General features: G+C 43.4%; 1 protein-coding gene across 1 annotated transcript in view; it reads left to right on the top strand.

Annotated features, from left to right (window-relative positions):
* Positions 1-9573: 9573 nt before the first annotated feature.
* Positions 9574-23145, top strand: part of WWTR1 (WW domain containing transcription regulator 1) — a 143551-nt gene continuing 129979 nt past the window's right edge. Inside the window, exons 1-2 of the mRNA XM_017856553.1 lie at positions 9574-9905; positions 10361-10794. Coding sequence (XP_017712042.1) covers positions 10364-10794 — 431 coding nt within the window. The 5' untranslated portion in view covers positions 9574-9905; positions 10361-10363. The remainder of the gene's footprint in view (positions 9906-10360; positions 10795-23145) is intronic.

Here is a 23145-nt window from a genome sequence, read left to right on the forward strand (position 1 = left end):
TCCCTCTCTTTAAAGGAAAAGGCAGAATTGTGTATGCTCACAGAGGAGGAAGTAATTAAGAGTCTGATTCTGTTAGGAAATTGTAGAAGAAATATAATTTGAAAGCCCGAGAGATACTGGAGGGTTTGAGTCCTGGTGCTCTTATTATAAGTCAGTGGCCTTTGGCAAGACATAAACTTTTCTAAACCTTGGTTTTCTTATCTGTACTATAGTTCTAGTAAGACTTATCTGCCCATTCTCACAGGGTTACTATGAGATTCATGTGTGACTGTACATGTGAAGTTGTTTTGTAGTCTGTAAAATATAAATATGATTTATTATTATTGCCCTAGTTGAAATACTAACAGCTTTTAATGACCATAACTAGATTGAGATGTCTTCAGTCATATGGTCAAATTAGGATTTATTGTGTGGCAGATGCTGTATGAGAATTAATCTACTATCTTATCTAAGATTATCTAGAAATACATATTTTTAAAGAAAATTTTGCCATTTTTAAGCATGTGTGAATTGAACTGGTGCCCATAGGCACTGGCTTTCTTTTATACTCAGGTCCTCTCTCCACCTTATTTTGATTTGGAGGGCTGTCTTCTCCTTGGCTCCAAATCACAAATTAACTTTTGTAACCAGGCATGAAAAGTGTCCTAACTTGTGTCTGGACAATGCACAGAGAGGTAATAGTAGAGCTCATATATACTTGACTCTTGTCACCAAGAAAAATAAGACAAGGAAGAGCAGTGGCTTGAACAGCTGGTGTAACCAGATCTGTGACTTATTTGGGTAAAGGGAGGAGTTGAGTGAAATCGTCAACCAATAAATGTTCTAATCAGGTGGCAAACTCTTCCGAGCTCAGCTTGAAAGATCACTTCTGGCCTTGCACACAATGGATATTCAAAAAATATGTACTGTATTTGTTGAATGGAAGGTTAATATTGAGCACCTTGAAATTCCCCCTACCCCAAACACTGCTAATTAGTTCTCTCATCACACCCAAAATAATACTAATAATATGGTTTGCACTTCTGAGAGTGATGATTCACTGTTATCATATTACACATATATACAGATCTAAGCACAAAAAGAGAAATATTGATCTTTTTACTTTTACATAGTTTTAAATATAATTTTAGCACCTTTTCATTCATGTTTCCATGTTTTGAACAAAGTTATAGTGATGGTATTCACAGATCTTTGTTTCTGAATTTTCTCATTAAAATTATAAAATTCTTAAAACATTTTCAGGTTGTCACATTGTCTTCATAAACACTTTCAAATAACTACCAAAAACTTCATTGCATATGTTAAGCTGTTAGATACACTCAACCATTCTCCTCTTAAATATTTAGGAAACTTCTGGGCTGGGTGCAGTGGCTCACGCCTGTAATTCCAGCCCTTTGGGAGGCCTGGAGGGGGGCGGATCACGAGGTAAGGAGATTGAGACCATCCTGGCCAACATGGTGAAATCCCATCTCTACTAAAAATACAAAAATTGGCTGGGCGCGGTGGCTCAAGCCTGTAATCCCAGCACTTTGGGAGGCCGAGACGGGCGGATCACGAGGTCAGGAGATCGAGACCATCCTGGCTAACATGGTGAAACCCCTGGCTAACATGGTGAAACCCCGTCTCTACTAAAAAATACAAAAAACTAGCCGGGCGAGGTGGCGGGCACCTGTAGTCCCAGCTACTTGGGAGGCTGAGGCAGGAGAATGGCGTAAACCTGGGAGGCGGAGCTTGCAGTGAGCTGAGATCTGGCCACTGCACTCAGCCTGGGCGACACAGCAAGACTCCGTCTCAAAAAAAAAAACAAACAAAAAAAAAACAAAACAAAAATTAGCTGGGCACCTGTAAACCCAGCTACTTGGGAAGCTGAGGCAGGAGAATGACTTGAACCCGGGAGGCGGAGTTTGCAGTGAGCCAAGATCAACCGCCACTGCACTCCAACCTGGTGACAGAGCAAGACTCTGTCTCAAAAAAAAAAAAAAAAAAAAAAAAAGAAAAGAAAAAAAAAGAAAGGAAATTTCTAATTTCTCTAATTTCCCACTATTATAGATCATGGTGCAATGAGCAACTCTGCAATATGGCTTGATAGTTAGCTTCTAAACCAAACTGTATATTGTTAAGTCTTTTCAAAAGTGTTATTTTCTAGGAAAATATCTATTACTTAATATTTCCCATTTAAAAATATTTCCACCAGTGCCTTGCCCCAAAATGATAGCAAAAATACTAAAGGATAAATAACTTACATAAGGTACTGAAGTTAAGTAAAGATTAAATATCAAAAATTCCTTTTTTTCTCTAGCCCAAGTGCATTACTAAAGCACTAGATAACATCAGACAAAAGATAGTGCCTTCTGGCCGGGCGCGGTGGTTCATGCCTGTAATCCCAGCACTTTGGGAAGCCAAGGTGGGTGGATCACACCTGAGGTCGGGAGTTCGAGACCAGCCTGACCAACATGGAGAAACCCCATCTCTACTAAAATACAAAATCAGCCAGACGTGATGGCGCATGCCCGTAANTAGCTTCTAAACCAAACTGTATATTGTTAAGTCTTTTCAAAAGTGTTATTTTCTAGGAAAATATCTATTACTTAATATTTCCCATTTAAAATATTTCCACCAGTGCCTTGCCCCAAAATGATAGCAAAATACTAAAGGATAAATAACTTACATAAGGTACTGAAGTTAAGTAAAGATTAAATATCAAAATTCCTTTTTTTCTCTAGCCCAAGTGCATTACTAAAGCACTAGATAACATCAGACAAAAGATAGTGCCTTCTGGCCGGGCGCGGTGGTTCATGCCTGTAATCCCAGCACTTTGGGAAGCCAAGGTGGGTGGATCACACCTGAGGTCGGGAGTTCGAGACCAGCCTGACCAACATGGAGAAACCCCATCTCTACTAAAATACAAAATCAGCCAGACGTGATGGCGCATGCCCGTAATCCCAGCTACTCCGGAGGCTAAGGCAGAAGAATCGTTTGAACCTGGGAGGTGGAGGTTGTGGTGAGCCGAGATGGTGCCATTAAACTCCAGCCTGGGCAACAGGAGTGAAACTCCGTCTCAAAAAAAAAAAAAAAATAGTGCCTCCCATGATCATCATCATCATCATCGTCATCACAATTATCTTCCTTATCATCATGCCAGTGATGCATTTTTTAAGAACAAAGTGAAGCATGGCAACGAAAGAGTAAATGCAGAAATGAGTGGCAGCACCAATGATTTTTTATTTAGGTATTTGCATATTTACTACATGCTGGACACTGTGCTAGACACTTGGGATATGGTAAATTATGAAAACGCAAGTGTCACGTTTGATTTGTCAAGGAACTAGTCAACTCTTATCCTCATGTTGAAATAAAGTTTAACCTTATTCTATAGTTTTTTGGACTCTCCATTATTCAAACCTTTATCTATTCAAGGTCCTTGTCTGTTTTGCTACTCTTCAGTTGCTAATGGTGACCCAACCCTGGCTCTGGGAATTTTCTCCATACTGGTTCAGCAAGTCAGGGCAGGTTCTGCCCCAAGGGCTTCTGGGACCACAGTCCTTTAACTTAGCTACCCCACCAAGTTTCTAACCGTACATCTTTGCTGTAATCAGTCATTCAGACCAAGTCAGCAACCCAGAGGTAGGGCTGAGAAAAGCAGCTGAGGCTTTCCCGAGGCAAAAATGGCAGATGAATAGCAGGGGCAAAATCCACTGGGCTAGGCGTGTACAGAACACTCCTGCATGGAGAACACTTTGTCAGGCATGGGAAAAACAAAAAGAAAGTGAAGTTCTCTTAGACTTGTTCTCAAAGAGCTTGCAATCTGGCTAAAGAGTTGAGTCCAGAAGTAGCTGAAATTATAGTGAATGGTGAGAAATTATCTAACAAACTTCATAGTACACTAATGGGTGCTGAAAGAGGGATGGGCAAAATCATCTAAGGATCATTATGCTCTCAACAAGGAATTGTGGCCTTCTTAGGAGCAGTTTCATAAGGAAAATTTTTTTTTTGAGATGGAGTCTCGCTCTGTTGCCTAGGCTGGAGTGCAGTGGCATGATCTCAGCTCACTGCAACCTCCACCTGCTGGGTTCAAGCAATTCTCCTGCCTCAGCCTTCTGAGTAGCTGGGATTGCAGGTGTGCGCCACCACGCATGGCTAATTTTTGTATTTTTAGTAGGGATGGGGTTTCACCATGTTGGCCAGGCTGGTCTCAAACTCCTGACCTCAGGTGATCTGCCTGCCTTGGCCTCCTAAAGTACTGGGATTACAGGTGTGAGCCACTGCACCTGGCCTCATAAAGAAATTTAAGCTGCTTCTAGCCCTGCAGCTATTTACAATCCAGCTGGGGAGGCAAGAGATTCTGAGGTGAATGTTACAATACAATATAGGCTGTGCCTGGTGACTCACATCTGTAATCCCAGCACTTTGGGAGGCCGAGGTGGGTGGATTACCTGAGATTGGGAGTTCGAGATCAGCCTGGCCAACATGGTGAAACCCCATCTCTACTAAAAGTACAAAAATTAGCCAGGCGTGATGGCAGGCACCTGTAATCCCAGCTACTTGAAAGGCTGAGGCAGGAGAATCCCGGCCTCCTCCCGGGAGGCGGAGGTTGCAGTGAGCTGAGATTGCGCCATTGCACTCCAACCTGGGCGACAGAGTGAGACTCTGTCTCAAAAAACAGTATAAGGCAGTGTTTGGTTACATGTTTGATTACATGTGGAAAGAGTGAAAAAGACAAGAACAAGGAGAATTTAGGAAGAAGGGAAAGATTACTAAACGCCTGTCAATGGAGTTTGGAGGACAATTTTGAGCAGAATTCAAATAGCAGAGTTCAGATAAGTGTAGTAAAGAATTAGGCAAAATATGCTTGGGTCAGAGCCTGGCTGAACTGAGAGAAAGACACTTTATTATGGGGCCATGTAAGAAACAGGGTCAGAAAGCTATGAAGATGGCAGTGTGTTGGGAAACCTTTAGTGCTGGATTGATAGCTTTGACTTACATACTTATGAACAGTTGTTTAAAAAACTTCCGAGCTAGGTAATGGCATCATAAAAGAAGGAGACCAGAAAACAGAGACTGGAGGCAGAGAAACCAGTTAGGAGACCACTTCAAGCATTTTGAGATAAGGTCCTGTCCTGAGAGTGGGAAGGGAAGTATGGATTTTTGGGGACACCAGAAGAAAGAACCAATAGCACTTGACACTGATTGGATGTGAACAGAGAGGGAAGAGAAAGGGATGACTCAAGAGAAGCCTTAGTAGGAAGTGTGTTGAGGGGAGGATTTAGAAGCAGGCGATGGACTTTGTTGGAAAGTGTTTGCAAATGGAAAGATTTACATATCTATCAGTAGGAGTATGTTCTCAACTGATTATCTTATAAAAGCTGTGGAGTTTCTCTATGAGATAGTCAGACAAAAGTTGTCACACGATTTAAAATGGCAATACCAGGGAGCAACTCCGCACACAGGATGCACTCTGGAGAATGAGCTCTGGTCGAGAGTTACAAACCCTGGGCTGAATCTCAGGATTTTTTTTTTTTTTTTTTTTTTTTTTTTTTTTTTTTTTTTTTTTTTACATAGTTTCATTGTATATATTTTGACGAAACACTTTCTAACTCATCGATCTAGTTTTCTTATCTTTAGGTCTCCATGAGACAAAACAGCCATATTTTTTGAGTGCTTTAATATGTTAAGCAGGCTTTGTGTGAAGAACTTTATTTGTGGCCGGGTGTGATGACTCAAGCCTATAATCCTAGCACTTTGGGAGGCCAAGGTGGGCAGATCACTTGAGGCTAGGAGTTCAAGATCAGCCTGGCCAACATGATGAAATCCTGTCTCTACTAAAAAAATTAGCCGGGCATGGTGGTGCATGTCTGTAGTCCCAACTACTCAGGAGGCTGAGGCACAAGAATCACTTGAACCTGGGAGGTGAAGGGGGCAGTGAGCCGAGATTAAGCCATTGCACTCTAGCCTGGGCAACAAAGTGAAACCCTGTCTAAAAAAAAAAAAAAAAAAAAAACTTTATTTGCATTTTTTTTATTCTTAGAATGCACATTCTGCATTAAAAAAAATTTCAATATTTTGTGGCTTAAAGCAACATCCATTTTATTTGTTCACAATTCTGCAATCTGGACTAGTCTTGGCTCTGCAGCTCTGCTGGTCTTATTGGTGATCACTGATGTGTCTGCAGTCAGCTAGTGGGGTTGCCTGAGGCTGGGCTCAGCTCAGGTGCTGGGCAGCAGGACTTTTCCCTCTCTCCAAGTATCTCAGGGCCTTTCCTTCTCCATGTGGTTTATCCAGCAGGGTAACTGGATTTCTTAGTGGCTCAGGTCTCCTAAAAGTACAAACTGGAAGCTTCTATACCTTCCTAGGAGATGGGATGGGAAAGGCAGGGAAGTGGCACAACTTCACTGCTGCATTTTCCTGGTTAAGGCAAATCACTGGCCCAGTCCAGATTAAGTGGAAGGGGCTACATAAAGGTATTGATAACATGAGGCTGGGCCATTGAAAGGCTGCAATGTAGCAGAGAGACTACCACAATATTATTTCCAATTTGTAAATGAGCAAACTGTGACTTAGGAATGGTAAGCTACTGGCATAATGTAGCGGGTAGAGCCGGCTTCAAAGATTGTGTTCTAAATCACATATGAACAAATAAAACAAGTACATGTTTTCACCTACAATCCTGTGGGGTGGGTACTGTTATTGTCCCTAATTTACAAAGGAGGAAACCCAGGAATAGAGAGCTTAAATGTCTTGTCTGAGGTGACTCAACTGTTTTGCTCCAGAAATTATACATTTATTCACTGTGCTGCCTCTTATGGGCAGTACCTGATACATACAAGATACCTGTAAATGTTATTTAATCTGAAGCTATTGTTGGAATGGCTGGGACAATAGCAAATCTTTTGAATTATTCACTATTACATCTTATATGCTATTTGAGAACTGGGAGTTTTTCAGTTATCCTGTGTTAAGGGCAATTTCTGTTTCAGACACCTGCTTCATCTGTTGCACTATTTCTTGAAGCTTGGAAAGAAACGAAGACTGCATCCAATCCTGATTCTCACTGCCCATCCAATTCCAACCCAGATTCTCACCTTTCTTCTGGGGTGAAGACCTTCCTGGAGTAGAGCTGACCTCAAGTTTTCATCCTTTAATCATCAAGTCACCCTTGTGACTTCTGAATTACTATCATTAGGTTCCAGTCACCTCCTCTAGTTCGATAGCTTATTTCCTCCATTGATGCAACTGTGATGGCTTCTGAGAGTAGCTTGCAGATATTCTACCTTCCAAGGAGTGACCTGTACTAGCTTCCCCTTTCCTTTTGCCAGTCCTATGGGCAGAGGACTTGCTTCACGGAAAACATCTGGTTTCAAAGGCTCCTGAAAGGAGCTGTCTTCTGCTTACGTTTGAAGATGATACATGGCCAGCAGTGGTGTCTTAGGCCTGTAATCCCAGCACTTAGGGAGGCCAAGGCAGGCAGATCACTGGAGATCAGGAGTTCGAGACCATCCTGTCCAACATGATGAAACCTCATCTCTACGAAAAGTACAAAAATTAGCCAGGTGTGGTGGTGGGTGCCCGTAATCCCAGCTATTCGGGAGGCTGAGGCAGGAGAATTGCTTGAACCCGGGAGGCGGAGGTTGCAGTGAGCCGAGATCATGCCACTGCACTCCAGCCGGGGCAATAGAGTGAGAATCCATTTCAAAAAAAGAAAAAAAAAATGATGATACATGTATGCCTGCCTTCATCTAAGGCGGCCCTAATTTTTTCCAGTCTGTGAGGAGTCTGGAATTGGAGCACACCTCCAAGTACAGATAACAGGTGAGGTGGCTCACTTTGGTGGGTGTTGTTCTGTTTTGGGTATGGATGTAGCCATTCAGGAAGTGGCCCCAACATTCTCCTACTTTTTCCGAGGCAAAACTATCAGTGGCCTTGTCTTTTCCTTAAACTTTTCTCCTTCAAGGCAGCTCCAGATTTTAACTTTGACTTTATTTTACCCTATAAAAATATTAAGGCAGGCCAGGCGCAGTGGCTCATGCCTGTAATCCCAGCACTTAGGGAGGCCAAGGTGGGTGGATCACCTGAGGTCAGAAGTTGAGACCATCCTGGCCAACATGGTGAAATCCTGTCTTTACTTTTGAAAAATACAAAAATTAGCTGGGCGTGGTGGTGGCAGGCGCCTTAATCCCAGCTACTTGGGAGGTAGAGGCAGGAGAATCGTTTGAACCTGGAAGGCTGAGGTTGCAGTGAGCCGAGATGGAGCTATTGCACTAAAGCCTGGGGGACAAGAGCGAGACTTCTCTAAAAAAAAAAAAAAAAAAGAAAAGAAAAAAAAGAAAGAAAGAAAAAAGGAAAATTAAGGCACAATACGTGAACTTGAAGAACATACAGTTCTGTTTCAACACTTACGTAATCAGCCCGGTGCTGTGCGAAGTGCTTTACATTGTCTCATTTGATTTACTTAATAAACTCCTATTTGAATCAAATGGGGTGGGGTAGGGGTTTCCTGGAATTCGGCTTACCTCGCCATCTCCCTCCACCCTTTCCCTTCAGTGGAAAGGGAACCAGAGAGAAAAGAAATTGAGCTGCTCTGAAGGGCAAGGCCTCTTCCCACTTCCCGCAGCTGTTTCGCCAGGCTTGACCTTCTTCCCTTAGCTAGAGGCAGGGGGTCTCCACCCCTCGCCCAGATCTAGTCGGTGGGAAGGTGGGTGGCTTTTTTCGGGTCATTGGCGCACCCTCCCTACTCCCAGCCACCTGCTCGGGTTCCATCCCAGCTCCAGGCTCCCTGGAGGGTGGCAGGGACATTCCAATCCTCCCACAACCCTCACGGATGTTGCGGGGGAGGGGGGCGCAACTGCTCTTCTCTTCCAGCACCCAGCTTTGACCCGGTTTCTTCTCAATCCCTAGTGGCCTGAGTCATCCCCGTAGAGGAAATTAAGGATTGATGAATGGTTTGAAAGTTGTTTGTTTACAACCCACCCGTTGGCGAAGCCGCATCTCCAGTGACAGAGGCACTTTCTGGGCACCGTCTGTGCTCTAGCGGACAATTGAGAGCCAGGCAGCCAAGATGCCTCCTCGCCAGACCAAATATGGTCACAAGAGCTAAGCAGCCTCTCGTGGAAAGGCTGGCCTTGTTGGAGTCTCCCCGAGCCGGGGCGCACCCGGGCCGGCCTTCGGGCAGAATCGCTGGTCAGCGCGGCGCTCAGGGTGCTGCCGGCCTCGGCGCCTGGCTGCAGGGGAGGGCGCGGTGTCCAGGACCGGCCCTTCCTAGGCCTGAGCCCCTCATCCGCGTGCCCTCCGCCACCCCCGGCCTTGGTTTCGGTCCACAAGCCCTTGATGAAACAGGCTCAGGCCACTTTCCCTTTGATCTCGCCCGAAGTCCGTGGTAAACTCAAAGGAACGCAGATGCAGGGCTCCGCGGGAGAGGTCCGCGCGGCCGGGAGCAGTGGGTAGGGGACACCCGTCTCCTCTTACCCAGTAAAGTACCCATCACGCCCAGGGTTTTCTGGAGCCGGAGTGGGAGGAGGAGGAGGAAGAGGAGGGGCGAGCGGGGGCCGGCCGGCTCGGGACTAGGAGGTCATACATAATTCAACAGCTCAACTTTCGGGCCCGCCTCTTTCCTGGGGGTGGGAGTTTGCTCCAAACTTTGTTTATGGGACAGTCCGGGAGCTGCTGCGGCCGCGCTGTCTGCTTCTCCTGCGCCTCCTTTTCGCCCAGCGCGAGCTCCTTAGGCCAGCTCGGGGGATGTGAGAGCCGAAGCCCCTAGACTGCTGGGCACCGAGTCGGGTCAGGATTTGTCAGCCAAGCCTCGGCTCCAGCTCCGCAATCTCGGGACTCACCCGAGCGACCCAGGCCCGACGGCAAGTTCGGGCGGGACGGCGGCCGCCTCGCGCTCAGGCTCAGCTTCGCTGCCCGCCCAGGTAGTGCCCGCTGGAGCTCGCGCGCTCACCCGGCACCACTCCAGGGCTCCAGGCTCCCCGGGCTTCCGGAGTCGAGACGTGGTGGAGTTGGCTCGGGCTGAACTTCTTTCGGGGGGCTGCCTGTCCTGGAAAGCTGCGACCTTTCCTTTGCCATCCTGCGGTTCAGCAAGCCTCGAGTGCAGTTACTCCCTCCACCCCTCGCCCTTCCTTCTCCTCCTCCCGGCAACTTCTTTGCTTCAAGAAAGTTGCATAATTCTCGAGGCCAGGAGGGACCCCTCCCCCATCCTGCTGGTCTTACCGCTGAGTGTCTGGGATCTCCAGGCGGGCAATTATCTGTCTCCTCGTTTCCTTTTCCCTCTATTCTTCCTCCCACCATCTCGCCCTCTCACCCTATAACCCTTTTACCCACTTCCTCCGACTTTAAATAAAAGGCTGATCTGACCTTCTTTTTGCAGAAGATGAATCCGGCCTCGGCTCCCCCTCCGCTCCCGCCGCCTGGGCAGCAAGTGATCCACGTCACGCAGGACCTAGACACAGACCTCGAAGCCCTCTTCAACTCTGTCATGAACCCGAAGCCTAGCTCGTGGCGGAAGAAGATCCTGCCGGAGTCTTTCTTCAAGGAGCCTGATTCCGGCTCGCACTCGCGCCAGTCCAGCACCGACTCGTCGGGCGGCCACCCGGGGCCTCGACTGGCTGGGGGTGCCCAGCATGTCCGCTCGCACTCGTCGCCCGCGTCCCTGCAGCTGGGCACCGGCGCGGGTGCTGCGGGTAGCCCCGCGCAGCAGCACGCGCACCTCCGCCAGCAGTCCTACGACGTGACTGACGAGCTGCCGCTGCCCCCGGGCTGGGAGATGACCTTCACGGCCACTGGCCAGAGATACTTCCTCAAGTAAGTCAGCTTGGAGCCGAAGACGGCACCAAGTCACAGTGCCCAACGCGCGCGTGTGTTCGTGTGTGTGTGTGTGTGTGACAGAGAGAGAGAGAGAGAAAGAGAGAAAGAAATGGTGTGTGTCCTTCCACGGTTATTTCACAGATACGGAGAGCTGGAAGCAGGGAGTGAGTCTCTGGGTGTTGGAATTGTAAGGGATCAGAAGCGGAGGAGAGTGTGGTGAAGTTCATCCACCATAAAACACACAGGTGACTTTGCTCTGAATCTGCAGGATTGAAGCCAACTCCTGGGCACAGACCCTTAGTCCCTTCCTTGGTGACTCTCAGTCAGATAGTCCAGAGCCAGGCCCTTTGGGATGTGACACCAAGATAAATGAGAGAGAAACTGTGAAACTTGGGGAGCAGAGGGACTTTTGGTGAAGTAGGTGGTCTGCAGTTTCTGTCTTTTTGGGAAAAGCAAGCTGGAAAAGTGAACAGTGGCTGGTAGGCCGTAGTGCTCCCAACTGGATGACATAATGACCACACAGCACAGTGATGTAATTAGCAACTGTGTGGTGAAGTAGCTGTGGGCTGGACAAATCAATCGTGTGGAAATTGTGTCAGGAGTTTTATTACATTAAACTTGTTAACCTAAAATACCATCAAATCACAAGCCTGTTCTTCTTCCTTTCACATTGGTCCAGCTTTTTGATGTCATGAATTTTACATTAGTTCAAATTATCAAATTACACCCCACGGGAAAATATATTCTCAAACACTAGAGGAGATTGTTTCAATTGTGGTACCCTAAGATAACTACATTCCTCAGGAGAAACCAAGCTGGAACTTGAAATGTTCCATCGAGGTCGTAGGGTCAGGCTATCAAAGATGGAGGTTGTGCCAGCCTGACCACTTGGTTCAGGATTGCCTGCACTGCCAGTGAGGGAAACTCCTCTCCTAAAAAACTGACTTAGATTTCATTTTAAAGCCTATATTTCTTTAGTAGAGTAGCCTTAGTTCAAAAGACTATGTACAATTTTAAAACTTTAATCAAGCCTTTCTTTGGCACTAATATTTGATGCTTTGATTGCTATGAGAGAGCCCTAAGAATGAATACACAGTGATGGATGAAGTTTACTATAGTGAGCCCTTTGACTCATACCAGTGACCAATTCTTATTCCTTCCCCATCTCAAGGCTGTTAGTATCTTGTTCAAGGAGTTCTTTTTGTGTTTCTGAGGTTGGTATAATGCTGAGTTTCTGAAACAGACTTGAGGGTCGTTTATGCCACAGCTGGTCTTCTCTGGGTTATTGAGTGATAGTTTGTACATGTGCTCAGTCCTTTGACTTCTAAGTAGCGGGTGGAGTCAAGTATGTGATGTAATAACATGACTTTTTTTTGCTTGTTCTTTTGTTTTTGAGACAAAGTCTCACTCTGTCACCCACACTGTAGTGCAGTGGCACAATCTTGGCTCACTGCAACCTCCGCCTCCCGGGTTCAAGCAATTCCCCTGCCTCAGCCTCCCGAGTAGCTGGGATTACAGGCACCCGCCACTATGCCTGGCTAATTTTTGTATTTTTAGTAGAATGGAGGTTTCACCATGTTAGCCAGGCTGGTCTCGAACTCCTGACCTCAAGTGATCCGCCTGCCTCGTCCTCCTAAATTGCTGGCATTACAAGCTTGAGCCACCATGCCCAGCCCTACATAATTTCTAAACTGTGTTTATGAATATATACACACATAGGTATGGTATATGATCAGCATTAACTGTGATTATTAAAAATATGAAATAAGAGCTAAACTTGCCTAATATCTGAGGAAAACTAGATGAAAAAGACCCTGAAACAAAAGCAAAACAAAAAAATTGCTTTTATACATTGTGTTTGGAGTGATTGGAGTAGCTCAGAACTGCCTGTGAACAAGGGCAAAAGTGAAATTAGCCTTGGATTTAGAGAAAGTTGCTGTGATCTCTCTGCCCATCCCCCCAGCCACAACCACTCTCCAATCCAAAGCAGAATGCATCTTCATTTCACTCTGGGTAGTCAACGAAAATGACAGCTGAAAAAAATGTGTAAGTAGTAGGCTGGCCTGATCTAGTGCTATCTCTGGAAGTTTTTTGGCCAAGTGACTAAGAGAGGTTAAGAATTTGTCAGTGACTATTGTCTTTCAGGATAAGCAATCTGCCAAGAGTTCTCTGAATTTCTTGTAGAGTTTGTTTAAAGTTGTAATAAGGTAAATGCCATACACTTTGTTACACAGCCTCAAAAGGTAATATATTTCAGTGGATTAAGTAGAAGCTTGAAAAATGATGCTGACTCACTCAGAGTTAATTTTCATTAAGTCTGTTTATTACTTTACTTGCCATCTATGAAATAGGGCTGGGGCTAGCAGATAGCTTTATTTTTTTTTATTTTTTTATTTTATTTTTTATTTTGGCTGGAGTAGGGATGGGGTTTCACTATGTTGCCTAGGCTAGTTTCAAACTCCTGGACTCAAGTGATTCTCCTGCCTTGGCCTCCCAAAGTGCTGGGATTACAGGCATGAGCTACCATGCCCAGCCAAAAGAAGAATCTGTCTCCCAATCTTACTGGACTGGACTGTGTTTTCTTTATCTTTGCATTTCTTGAACTCATAACATAATCTTGAGCTCATAGCATAAACCCTCTACATAATGATTAACTGATAATGCTTTAAAGTTAAAGAATAAATGATTCTGCTGCCATCACTTATCTTTTCAATATCCATTAGAATCAGAGAAAACCCTTACAAATATAATGATAACTGCATTGTGAATCAGATGACCAAATTAGTATATTAAAGGGATTGAGGCTAGTTACGGGGAGATAGGCACATAGCAATTAAGAGCATGGAATCCAGTATCAGATACTTCTAAGTTCAAATATTAGTAAGCTCTTTAAACTCTTTGAGCCTCAGCTTCCTATGTATAAAATGGACAGAACACCCTTCTCTCAGAATTATTGTGGGGATTCAGTGAAATAATGTATGTGAATACAATAAACTTGCATGTTACTAAGCCTTCAACAAAAAAAAAAAAAAAGAAGAATCTTTTCTTGACTTTGTTGGGAGTTGAGGGCTTTATAAGTTAGAAATCAAAGGATTTTAGAATGACAAGGGTCAATTTTGTTTTGTTTAGTTTTGACTAGAAAACTGAGGCCAGGGAAGGGTGATGATAGGAATTTGGGAAAGTCATGTGGTTATTTAATGGTGGACCCTGGACTGGACCTCTAATCTGTTGCTGTCTACTTAGGGAACACTTTTACTTTTCCCCACCCCACCTTTCCCCATGTCACTTCCTTAGCTAAACAATGAACTTAATGGGAAACAGAGCCTGGACATCTAAGAAGCTTTAAAAAAGCCTTTTGTCATTTTCTCAGGTAAGATTGTTCCTAGGTATATGATGTAGTCATTTTCTGGAACCTCCTGAAGGCACCTTTCCTGAGCATTCACACCTTTCCTGTGGTGTTCAGATGTCCTGTGGTGTTCAGATATTCCTTTAGAGTAATAATGACCAGGGCATGGTGGTGCCTATCTGCAGCCCCTACCACTCCCACCCGATCTCTAAATAAAAAGTTCATAAAAATTAGAGTAACAACGAAGCAGATTGAATGTTAAAACACTTAGCCTCTGAAAACCACTGTGTTCATTCATTATTCCTGCTGTCCTCTAATTCTCATGAATCAGGCTGAGGTGTTGAGCAACCTGGCACACTGATTGAATACTGATCACATTAAATTTTTAAAAGGTCTCTGATTATAAATAGAATGCATGCTTTTACAGAAAATGGGGAATTATAAAGAAGAAAGTTATCTAGCTTCAGTAGAATTTCCCATCTTTTCTCTTTTGCAAACATTCTTATAAAAATCTTTCATTTGAATAACGTGATTTTATAAGAAAAAAGATTTTATCCTCCTCTTAAATACAATTCCGACTATAACATTTGACTGTTACGTCTAATTTTTAGTGACAATTTTAGTGTCCTGCCTTTTCTGAAATGTGTGACAGAAAATTATTTTTGTTCAAGTGATCCATGCACTTGGTAACAAATCCAATATACAGGAGGACTTTTGTTAAAAAACAATGGTTTCCTTCACCTCCTCAAGGATCACAGAGGGAACCTTTTAATTTTTTTTAATTTTTTTCAACTGTTTCCATATTTAATTCTTAGACTATTACCTTCTTAAGCCTAAGTAATATGCTTTTACCACCATGTTTTGATTTATCAACATTTAGCACCTGATATGAAAGTGAGATTGTAGCTCTTTAAGCTAGTTTTCTTTTTTCTCTCCCGGGTTTGATGTTTATTACGTTTTAAGTTTGTCTGTTAGGTCACCTTTTTTTAATAATCACTTTTTTTTTTTTTAAGACAGGGTCTCTCTGTGTCACCAAGGCTGGAGTGCAGTGGGAATCATAACTCACTGCAGCCTCAAACTCCTGGGCTCAAGTGATCCTCCCACCTCAGCTTCCCGAGTAACTAGTACTATAGGTTTGCACCACCATGTTTGGCTAATTTATTTAACTTTTTTGTAGAGACAGGGTTTCCTATGCTGCCCAGGCTGGTCTCAAACTCCTGGCCTCAAGCAATCCTCCCACCTCAGCTTCCTAAAGCCCTAGGATTACAGGTGTGAGCCACCACACCTGGCTTTTGTCAACTTTTGATAGTATTTCTTGACTCCTTATGGTGTATGTCAGTAATGTTTGGACTGCTACCAGTTCTACCGTTCACTTTTTGACAATGTTGCTTTCATGTTGCCAAAGCCCTGAACCCATAACCTGTATTTGTGCTTTGCCCCAAAGTTGACCATCTTATTCATATATGATTCTTAAAGTTGAAAATCCATAGGCAACATTTACATGACTACAATTCTGTGAAATGATTCATTGCCTTGTGTGTTAGGATTGGATTTTAAACTTGCACTGTGGGTCTGGTGTTAGGATTCCTGGGCCATTCAAAGGAACAGGTATCTAGCCCTAAAGTCAAATGGGTTTTTTTTGGTTTCTCAGTCTTCATCAGTTGTTTAAAATTGTCTTACCTGGTAGTTTTTTCATATTTGGACCATGACTTTCTTAAATTTTTTCCCTATTATTTCTGATTGCCTTTTAATGTGTTCATGCATTATTTGCCATTATTATGATCTCAAAAGTTTTCTAGGCTCTCAATCTTGTCTAACCTAGCAAGTCTTCTTTGTCTAAGCTGTATGCCAAGATTACTTTCTTGTTCTGTGCCGTTCTGAACTCATTATTCACTAGGCCCACTATAGAACTGTCATCCTGGGACTTCTTTCCATAGCTGGAAGTGCGGTTTCCTTTTCCCATGTCTTCCTGTTTGTTTGGTTTATCCCTCATTTTGCTGCAGTACATGCTTGAGTAACTTCTTAATAAATGGTTTGTAGGAGGTAAGTTTTTCAAGTCCTTTTCTGTCTGAACGTATTTACTTAAAAATTGTTCTGACTCTGGTTTGTTTTTTCTGTTTATCTTTGAATGACAGTATTATGTAACTGTTTTCATAAGGGCCTTTTGTCATTCGAAAAATACTGTTTGCTACCTCAGTTGTCTGTAATGTGAAGAGAGTGATATCTGTTGCCTGGTGGTTTGAAAGATGAGCATATTTAAAGCATCTGGCACACAGGAGATGTTCAGTACAAGTTAGTTCTTGCTTCCCCTTCTCTCTCTCCCAACACACATAGCCTATTTACCCAGCCAAAATCAGACCCCTTGGCAATAGGGGTCAGGTGATTTTTGACTCCGGATTACAGCTGTAGCTCTGAGGGACAACCTGGATCTGGAATTGAAAGTCAGTTTTAAGTTTAAAATAAGGACTTAGAGTCAACTTCCCTGGTTAAGAGAAACCTAAATAGGAATGCTCACTGTAAGTGCTCTTTTGCTTCAGCATCTTGGGCAGAGGATACTCAACTCCATCTGATAAGTGTCTAGTTTTTGTTGTTTGGAATCTAGATTGTCACTACAAATTGAGCTGTTTTTGTGTGTGGGATAGGGGAGGAAGAGGAAATGGAAAAGGGGGAGAGATGAGCAGGAAAGGTAATTGACATTTGTTGATTACCTGCTGAATGCCAGACAAGGCAGAGAGTGAGTGTCAGTGCATCCCAGAGAGATAGCAACAGAATTGCATGCGTATGGAACTTTTTCATAACCCTAGATGCTTTTACATATATTATTTCTTTTAACCCTCACAGTGATCCTATGAACAGGTATATATTATTACCTCATTTTACTGTTGAGTAAACTGAGGCTCAGTGAGGTTAAGTAAATGTCCTGGGGTCACATAACAGGTGAGTGGCAGAGATGGGATTAGAACTCTGTGATTCCAAAACCTGTGTTCCTGTCCTTATGCTGTGCTGTCTCATGCCAGTTGTGTGGCCCATAATTAGATCTTGTAATTATGTATCCTTGATGATCACATAACTGTGGTGGTGGAGTGGTGGATGGATTTTTAGAGTTTGCTTCTGAACTGAGTCTGGGTTATCCTATTTGAAATTGTCATTGATGGTGAGATAGAGATGATGGAAGAAAACCCAAATATACCAGAAATGTGTAGTACACCTCCAGTGCCTATTTATATTTTATTTCTCATCAAAATTTCCACTAAGGTGACTCACACCAGTAATCTCATCACTTTGGGGTGCTGAGGTGGGAGGATTGCTTGAGGCCAAGAGTTTGAGACAAGCCTGGGCAACGTAGCGAGACTCTGCCTCTACAGAAATATATATATATATATTTTTTTTTTTTTTTTTTATTTTTTGAGACAGAGTTTCACTATTGTCGCCTAGGCTGGAGTGCAATGGTGCAATCTCAGCTCACTGCAGCCTCCAGCTCCCGGGTTCAACTGATTCTCCTGCCTCAGCCTCACGAGTAGCTGGGATTATAGGCACCTGCCACCACGCCCTGCTAATTTTTATATTTTTAGTAGAGATGGGGTTTCACCATGTTGGCCAGGCTGGTCTCTAACTCCTGACCTCAGGTGATCCACCTGCCTTGGCATCCCAAAGTGCTGGGATTACAGGTGTGAGCCACTGCACCCAGCGGTCATATGGATTTCTTTCAGCTTATTCTTTACTTTCATGCTCTCTTTCCTGGACTTCTAGCTTTTATTTAATGTTCCATCTAGGCATAGCAGAAAATAAATAAGAAAGGAAAAGATGACGTTCACTTGCTCAGTGCTCTTAGGAGAGGAAGTGAAATGAAGAAACATTTATAAAGTGCTGAGCGCAGTGCCTGGCACAAACACCACCTTTGCAAGTTCATTCCTGTTATTGTTCGGGTTTTAGGTGGTGAAGGGGGCGACACTCTTCCAGGGCCTTGCCTTTGTGCCATCTAAAAGATCTTTAGCCAGTTCAGCTAATTTACAACTAAAGGTCATTGAACTCGGCTGAGCGCGGTGGCTCACGACTGTAATCCCAGAACTTTGGGAGGCTGAGGCAGGCAGATCACCTGAGGTCGGGAGTTTGAGACCAGCCTGACCAACATGGAGAAACCCCGTCTCTACTAAAAATACAAAATTAGCCGGGCATAGTGGCGCATGCCTGTAATTCCAGCTACTCAGGAGGCTGAGGCAGGAGAATCGCTTGAACCCGGGAGGCGGAGGTTGCAGTGAGCTGAGATCGTGCCATTGCACTCCATACTGGGCAACAAGAGCAAAACTCTGTCTCAAATAAATAAATAAATAAACAAAATCATTGAACTCTTGTGTGTGTTAGCATCGTGAGTATGTCTTAAAAGAAGAAATGTGTGGCTGGCTTTATCACTGCAGGCAGCTGACAGAATCTAGAGAGAGAAGGGGAACACAGACAAACCAGGCCAAAGAGCTGGTTTCGACCTGTGTGTGGTCCTAGAGCCTCGATCAGCTGCCTTCCATCTTGGTTTGCCGGAAGCCTTTGTAAGGTGTGTCCTCAGTCAGTCAGTCATTTATAATATGACTACAGGTCTGAAATTTGCAGCTGTACAGAATGTCTGTCGGTTTCTCCTGTTGGCTATGCTCCTTCTGGCCTCAGGAACTTGGCACAAGCTGTTTCCTGTGCCTGGAACACTATTTCCCTGCTTTTTGCCTGCTTAACTCCTCCATTACCTTCAGATATCAGTTTTAGATGCCACATCCTGGAGGAAATTTTCCCTGACTTGCAGCCCCCACTCTGGTTTACATGCTCCTGCTCCTCCTCCCATAGGCCCTTCTGTTTCCCCAGTCATTGCTCCACTCCCGTATTACTGTTTCCCCCCCCCCCCCCCCCCTTTTTTTACTGCACTGTAACCTTCATCCGGGCAAGAACAATGTTTGTCTTGCTTGGCATTGTATAATTTGAGCACAGGGCCTGCCACATAGTAGGTGTTCAAAAGGAATCAGGAATCGTGTATTACTTATTTTTAGCCATTTTCATTGTAAACTTGCACCCTGGAATTCGTAGGAGTCTTCCATGCTTGGAAGTGGCATTCCATTGTATCTGTGCCCCTTTGACTGCAAGATTAATGTCAGAGCTCCAGATACTAAATGCAGTGGAGAGAGAGATGGATAAAGGCTGGGTGTTTAGAGAAGTCTCATAAAGGTGCTTAGACATAAATGGAACCTTCAAAAAATGGGAAAGATATAGGTAGGTGTGCAGACAAGCCTTCCAGGACAAAAGGGATGGGAAGAGCGGTATAGAGGCAGAAATGCTGAGGGTGTGTTTCTGAGACTAAGAGCTTGTACTGACTTGTATTAAAAGATAGGTGTTAGTTGGTAGATGATTATGCATCCCATTGAGGTTCTGGAGCCTTAGCTAGGATGGACTCATTGACCTTTTGCTAGTAAATGTCAACTTTCTCATCCCTTAGTTTTGAGATACACGAGTCCTAGCTTTTTGTGACTGTAGCATAAGACTCTACCATTGTCACCTATGTGGTGATCTTTCCTGGTTGTTTAGAGAACTAAGCATTTTATACTGACTTAAATGAGTCTGGAAATGATAGTCTTTCTATCTATCCTTTCATAGCTCCATCTATATTCAATTTAGTAAGTACAGTTCCAAAATTGTGGGTGGTCTTTACTTCCCAAGTAAGTGAGATACCAGGCTACCCTTGACTTGGGACCGCCCCTGCTGGATCTATGATTTCTGCTTGTAAATGAATAGCTTTTGAGTCTGCTTGTTCCCAGAATACTCTCTTGTGGTTTTCGGTACTTTCTCAGTTCCTCTGAGGCTGATCAGCTAGACACAGACAAAACTGAGATTCTGGAACCGTAGTCATCCCATCAGGGCCCACCTAGGCCCAGTTCCCTGAGGATGCCCTGCCTGAGCAGCCAGTAGCCTCCCTCTCAGGAACACATTTTCTAAACTCGAAAGTTTATGTTTTCAGGTAACTTCTTTAAATTAAAAAAGAAAAAAAATTTTTTAAAGAGGTAATACATACATTTAAGTCCCAAAAAGCTAAAATAAGTACAAAGGCATTTACTGGGAAGAGTCTTTCACTCTCCCCCGGTCCTCTTGTCCCCTCCCCAGAGCACTAGTTTTTTGTTTTTCCAGAGAAACTGTGTGAGTACAAGCATGCGAGTATCAATGTAGACATCCACCTAGACCATGTCAACACAATACAACGGTAGTGTACTGTACACACTCTTCTGCACCTTCTTTTTTTCACTTAATATAATGTATCTTGGAGTTCATTTCTCTTCTGTACATAAACATCTGTTTTCTTTAAGGACCACATAGTATTCCATTGTTTAGGAATTTAAATATACATCATGTCTCCTATTGATGAACATTTAAATTGTTTCTTTCTCTTTTGAATTAAAAATTTTATGTGTTCAAACACTGCTGGAGGGAGAAAAATGGAAAAGAAATTCTTCTGATCTTCTCTGAATCCCCCATATAGAAAGTACCACTGTTAACACTTTATTCAGAAATATTCTTTGCACAAAGAACAGCTCTCTGGTTCCCATCTAATTTGTTAGCTAGCTAGTCTGTTATCTAATTTATCTGTCATCCACTGTTCTGTCAATCAATCTGCTTATCCTTCTTATACAAGGCTGATGCATGGTCTACCAAATTCAGTAACCAGTTAGAGTGGATGCCCAACCAATAAGAACTGATGGCATACTGCTGGGAAGTAACTGATTATATAGCTTAGTGCTACTCAAAGTATGGTCCATGGACTGATGCCAATGTACAGTTGTAACTGGTCTATGAAGAGCTAGATACAGAAGTTGAGAGTATTTAGAAACTTTATGGCAAAATGGCATTGCTGTGACATCCAAGTAGGTGACCAATGGAATTATCTTGTGGAACAGGGTAGTTTGGGTGTGTCGATCTTGTGTGGTGAGTCACATGTGGTATGAGCTATGTATAAGCCATCCACAATAGGACTACATACTGGTCTTGACAGATTGGAAATAAAACCCTGGTCCTTCACCATAGATAGTTTGAGAAGCAGTAATCTGTTTATCTCTCTCAGTGACCTGTCTAATATGTCTGTCATCCATCTCTTTATCCATTAATCGATGTATCTATTTACCTATCATTTTATTTTTCCATCCATCCTTCTAGCTATATTTTATGCATCAACCAATTATTCATACCTTTCATTAACTTAATAATAATTCTAAGAGGTTGAATCTCAAAATAGAAATCTGTGGCACAAAGGTTGTATATAATCTGTTTTCTAGTACATAATATATTTCATGTCTTTGTGACTTCTATGGTAACTCATTATTTTAAAATTTTGCTGTGGCACATCTCAATTCTGAACACTGTACAAAAATCCAATTTCTCTTCTTTTTTGTGACTAGTGTGCTGGTAAGCATTACCAGTGACAGACTCAGGAATCAAAACATGGTGACTGGAGAAAAATACACATGCTGGGTTGTTTATTTAAAAAAATAAATTCATTTATGATGGCTTTTCTGCAGATTTTCAATACTGAATATTTTCTCCTAGTTTTCGCTTGCAAAGCATTTCTTAGCCTAGGTTTTCAAAGGGGCACGTAGGCACCTATCACAGTTGAGGCTGCAACTTTGATAACCCATCAGAAAGGAGAAAACCCAAGTAAATGGTAAATGTGACTGTAATGAACAAACATAACTTTTACTGACTTCATTTATTTTGGGGTTTGTTTTTAAAAAGCTGGCTTTTGTTATAAAAATAATATATACTCTTACCAAAAAGTCCAAACAGAGCTGAAGGATATAAAGTGAAAAGTAGGGGCCTGGCGGTGGTTTATGCCTGTAATCCCAGCATTTTAAGAGGCCATGGTGGGTGGATCACTTGAGGTCAGGAGTTTAAGAGCAGCCTGGCCAACATGGTGAAACCCCGTACCTACCGTAATCCCAGCTACCTGGGAGGCTGAGGCACGAGAATTGCTTGAACCTGGGAGGTGGAAGTTGGAGTGAGCTGAGATCAGGCCACTGCATTCCAGCCTGGGCGACAGAGCAAGACTCTGTCTCAAAAAAATAAATAAAAACAGAAGTGAACAATAAAAGTACTACCCACCTCCCAGCACCGCACCCCCTCCCCCACCAACCCCAACACACACACTAGGTTTACTCCTCAGAAGTAACTACTGTTCACAATTACTGTGTTATCTTCCAAGGATTTATTATGCATATATGTATATATGACTTGACTGATAAAAACAGCATTACTTTGTTTTTGCATTGTGGGAAGTCTCTGTTACTGGTTAAGCCTCGCATAACCTCAGGGCTGGGTAGAGTACAGACATGGATTAAATTCTGAAGAACTGGATGCAATGCCTGATGGGATGTCTCAGGGTGAAAAGCCTTATCTGGGTAATCATGATCTAGAGACTGGGATTTGGCTTTGTGGTTCAAGAAAGTGACGTCTCTACTGGCCCAAAACTGGTCAGGTTTTCGAGGACTGTCTGATGTGAGCCATACTGGGGAGAAACAGGGATAGAAATTTTCATTGTAGTTCCAGAAGTATAAGTAGTGACTGGAATATTCTGCCACTCTGGAATGAAGGTACTCATAGGAGTGATTTAATTGCTGAAAAGTTGCTTTAGTGGTACTGGAGAAGAGAAGAAGTGAAATCATTTTAATCATTGAAGGGATATTAGGAGGTACCTTTGACAGGATTTGGTGATGGATTGGATAAAGGCAGCGAGTAAAGCAGGAGGAAAGGAAGATTTGCAGATTGCTGGCTGTCTAATGTCAGGGCTGGTGGTGCCTCTAATTGTAGCAAGCAGTACTGGGAGGCTTGGAAGAGGTGGAGAAATTATTTAACATGTTGAGTTTGAAGTGACTTTAAGATGCCCAAGGGAGGTAAATGGGGCGTAGGGGAATGTGTGTAATTATTCAAATCCTGGTGTCGTTGAGATTTCTTAGAGAGGTTACAGATAGAGTGAGAAGAAAAGAGAA

This window comes from Rhinopithecus bieti, unplaced genomic scaffold (assembly GCF_001698545.2).
Source record: "Rhinopithecus bieti isolate Rb0 unplaced genomic scaffold, ASM169854v2 scaffold_42565, whole genome shotgun sequence".
In the NCBI taxonomy this organism is placed as follows: Eukaryota; Metazoa; Chordata; class Mammalia; order Primates; family Cercopithecidae; genus Rhinopithecus; species Rhinopithecus bieti.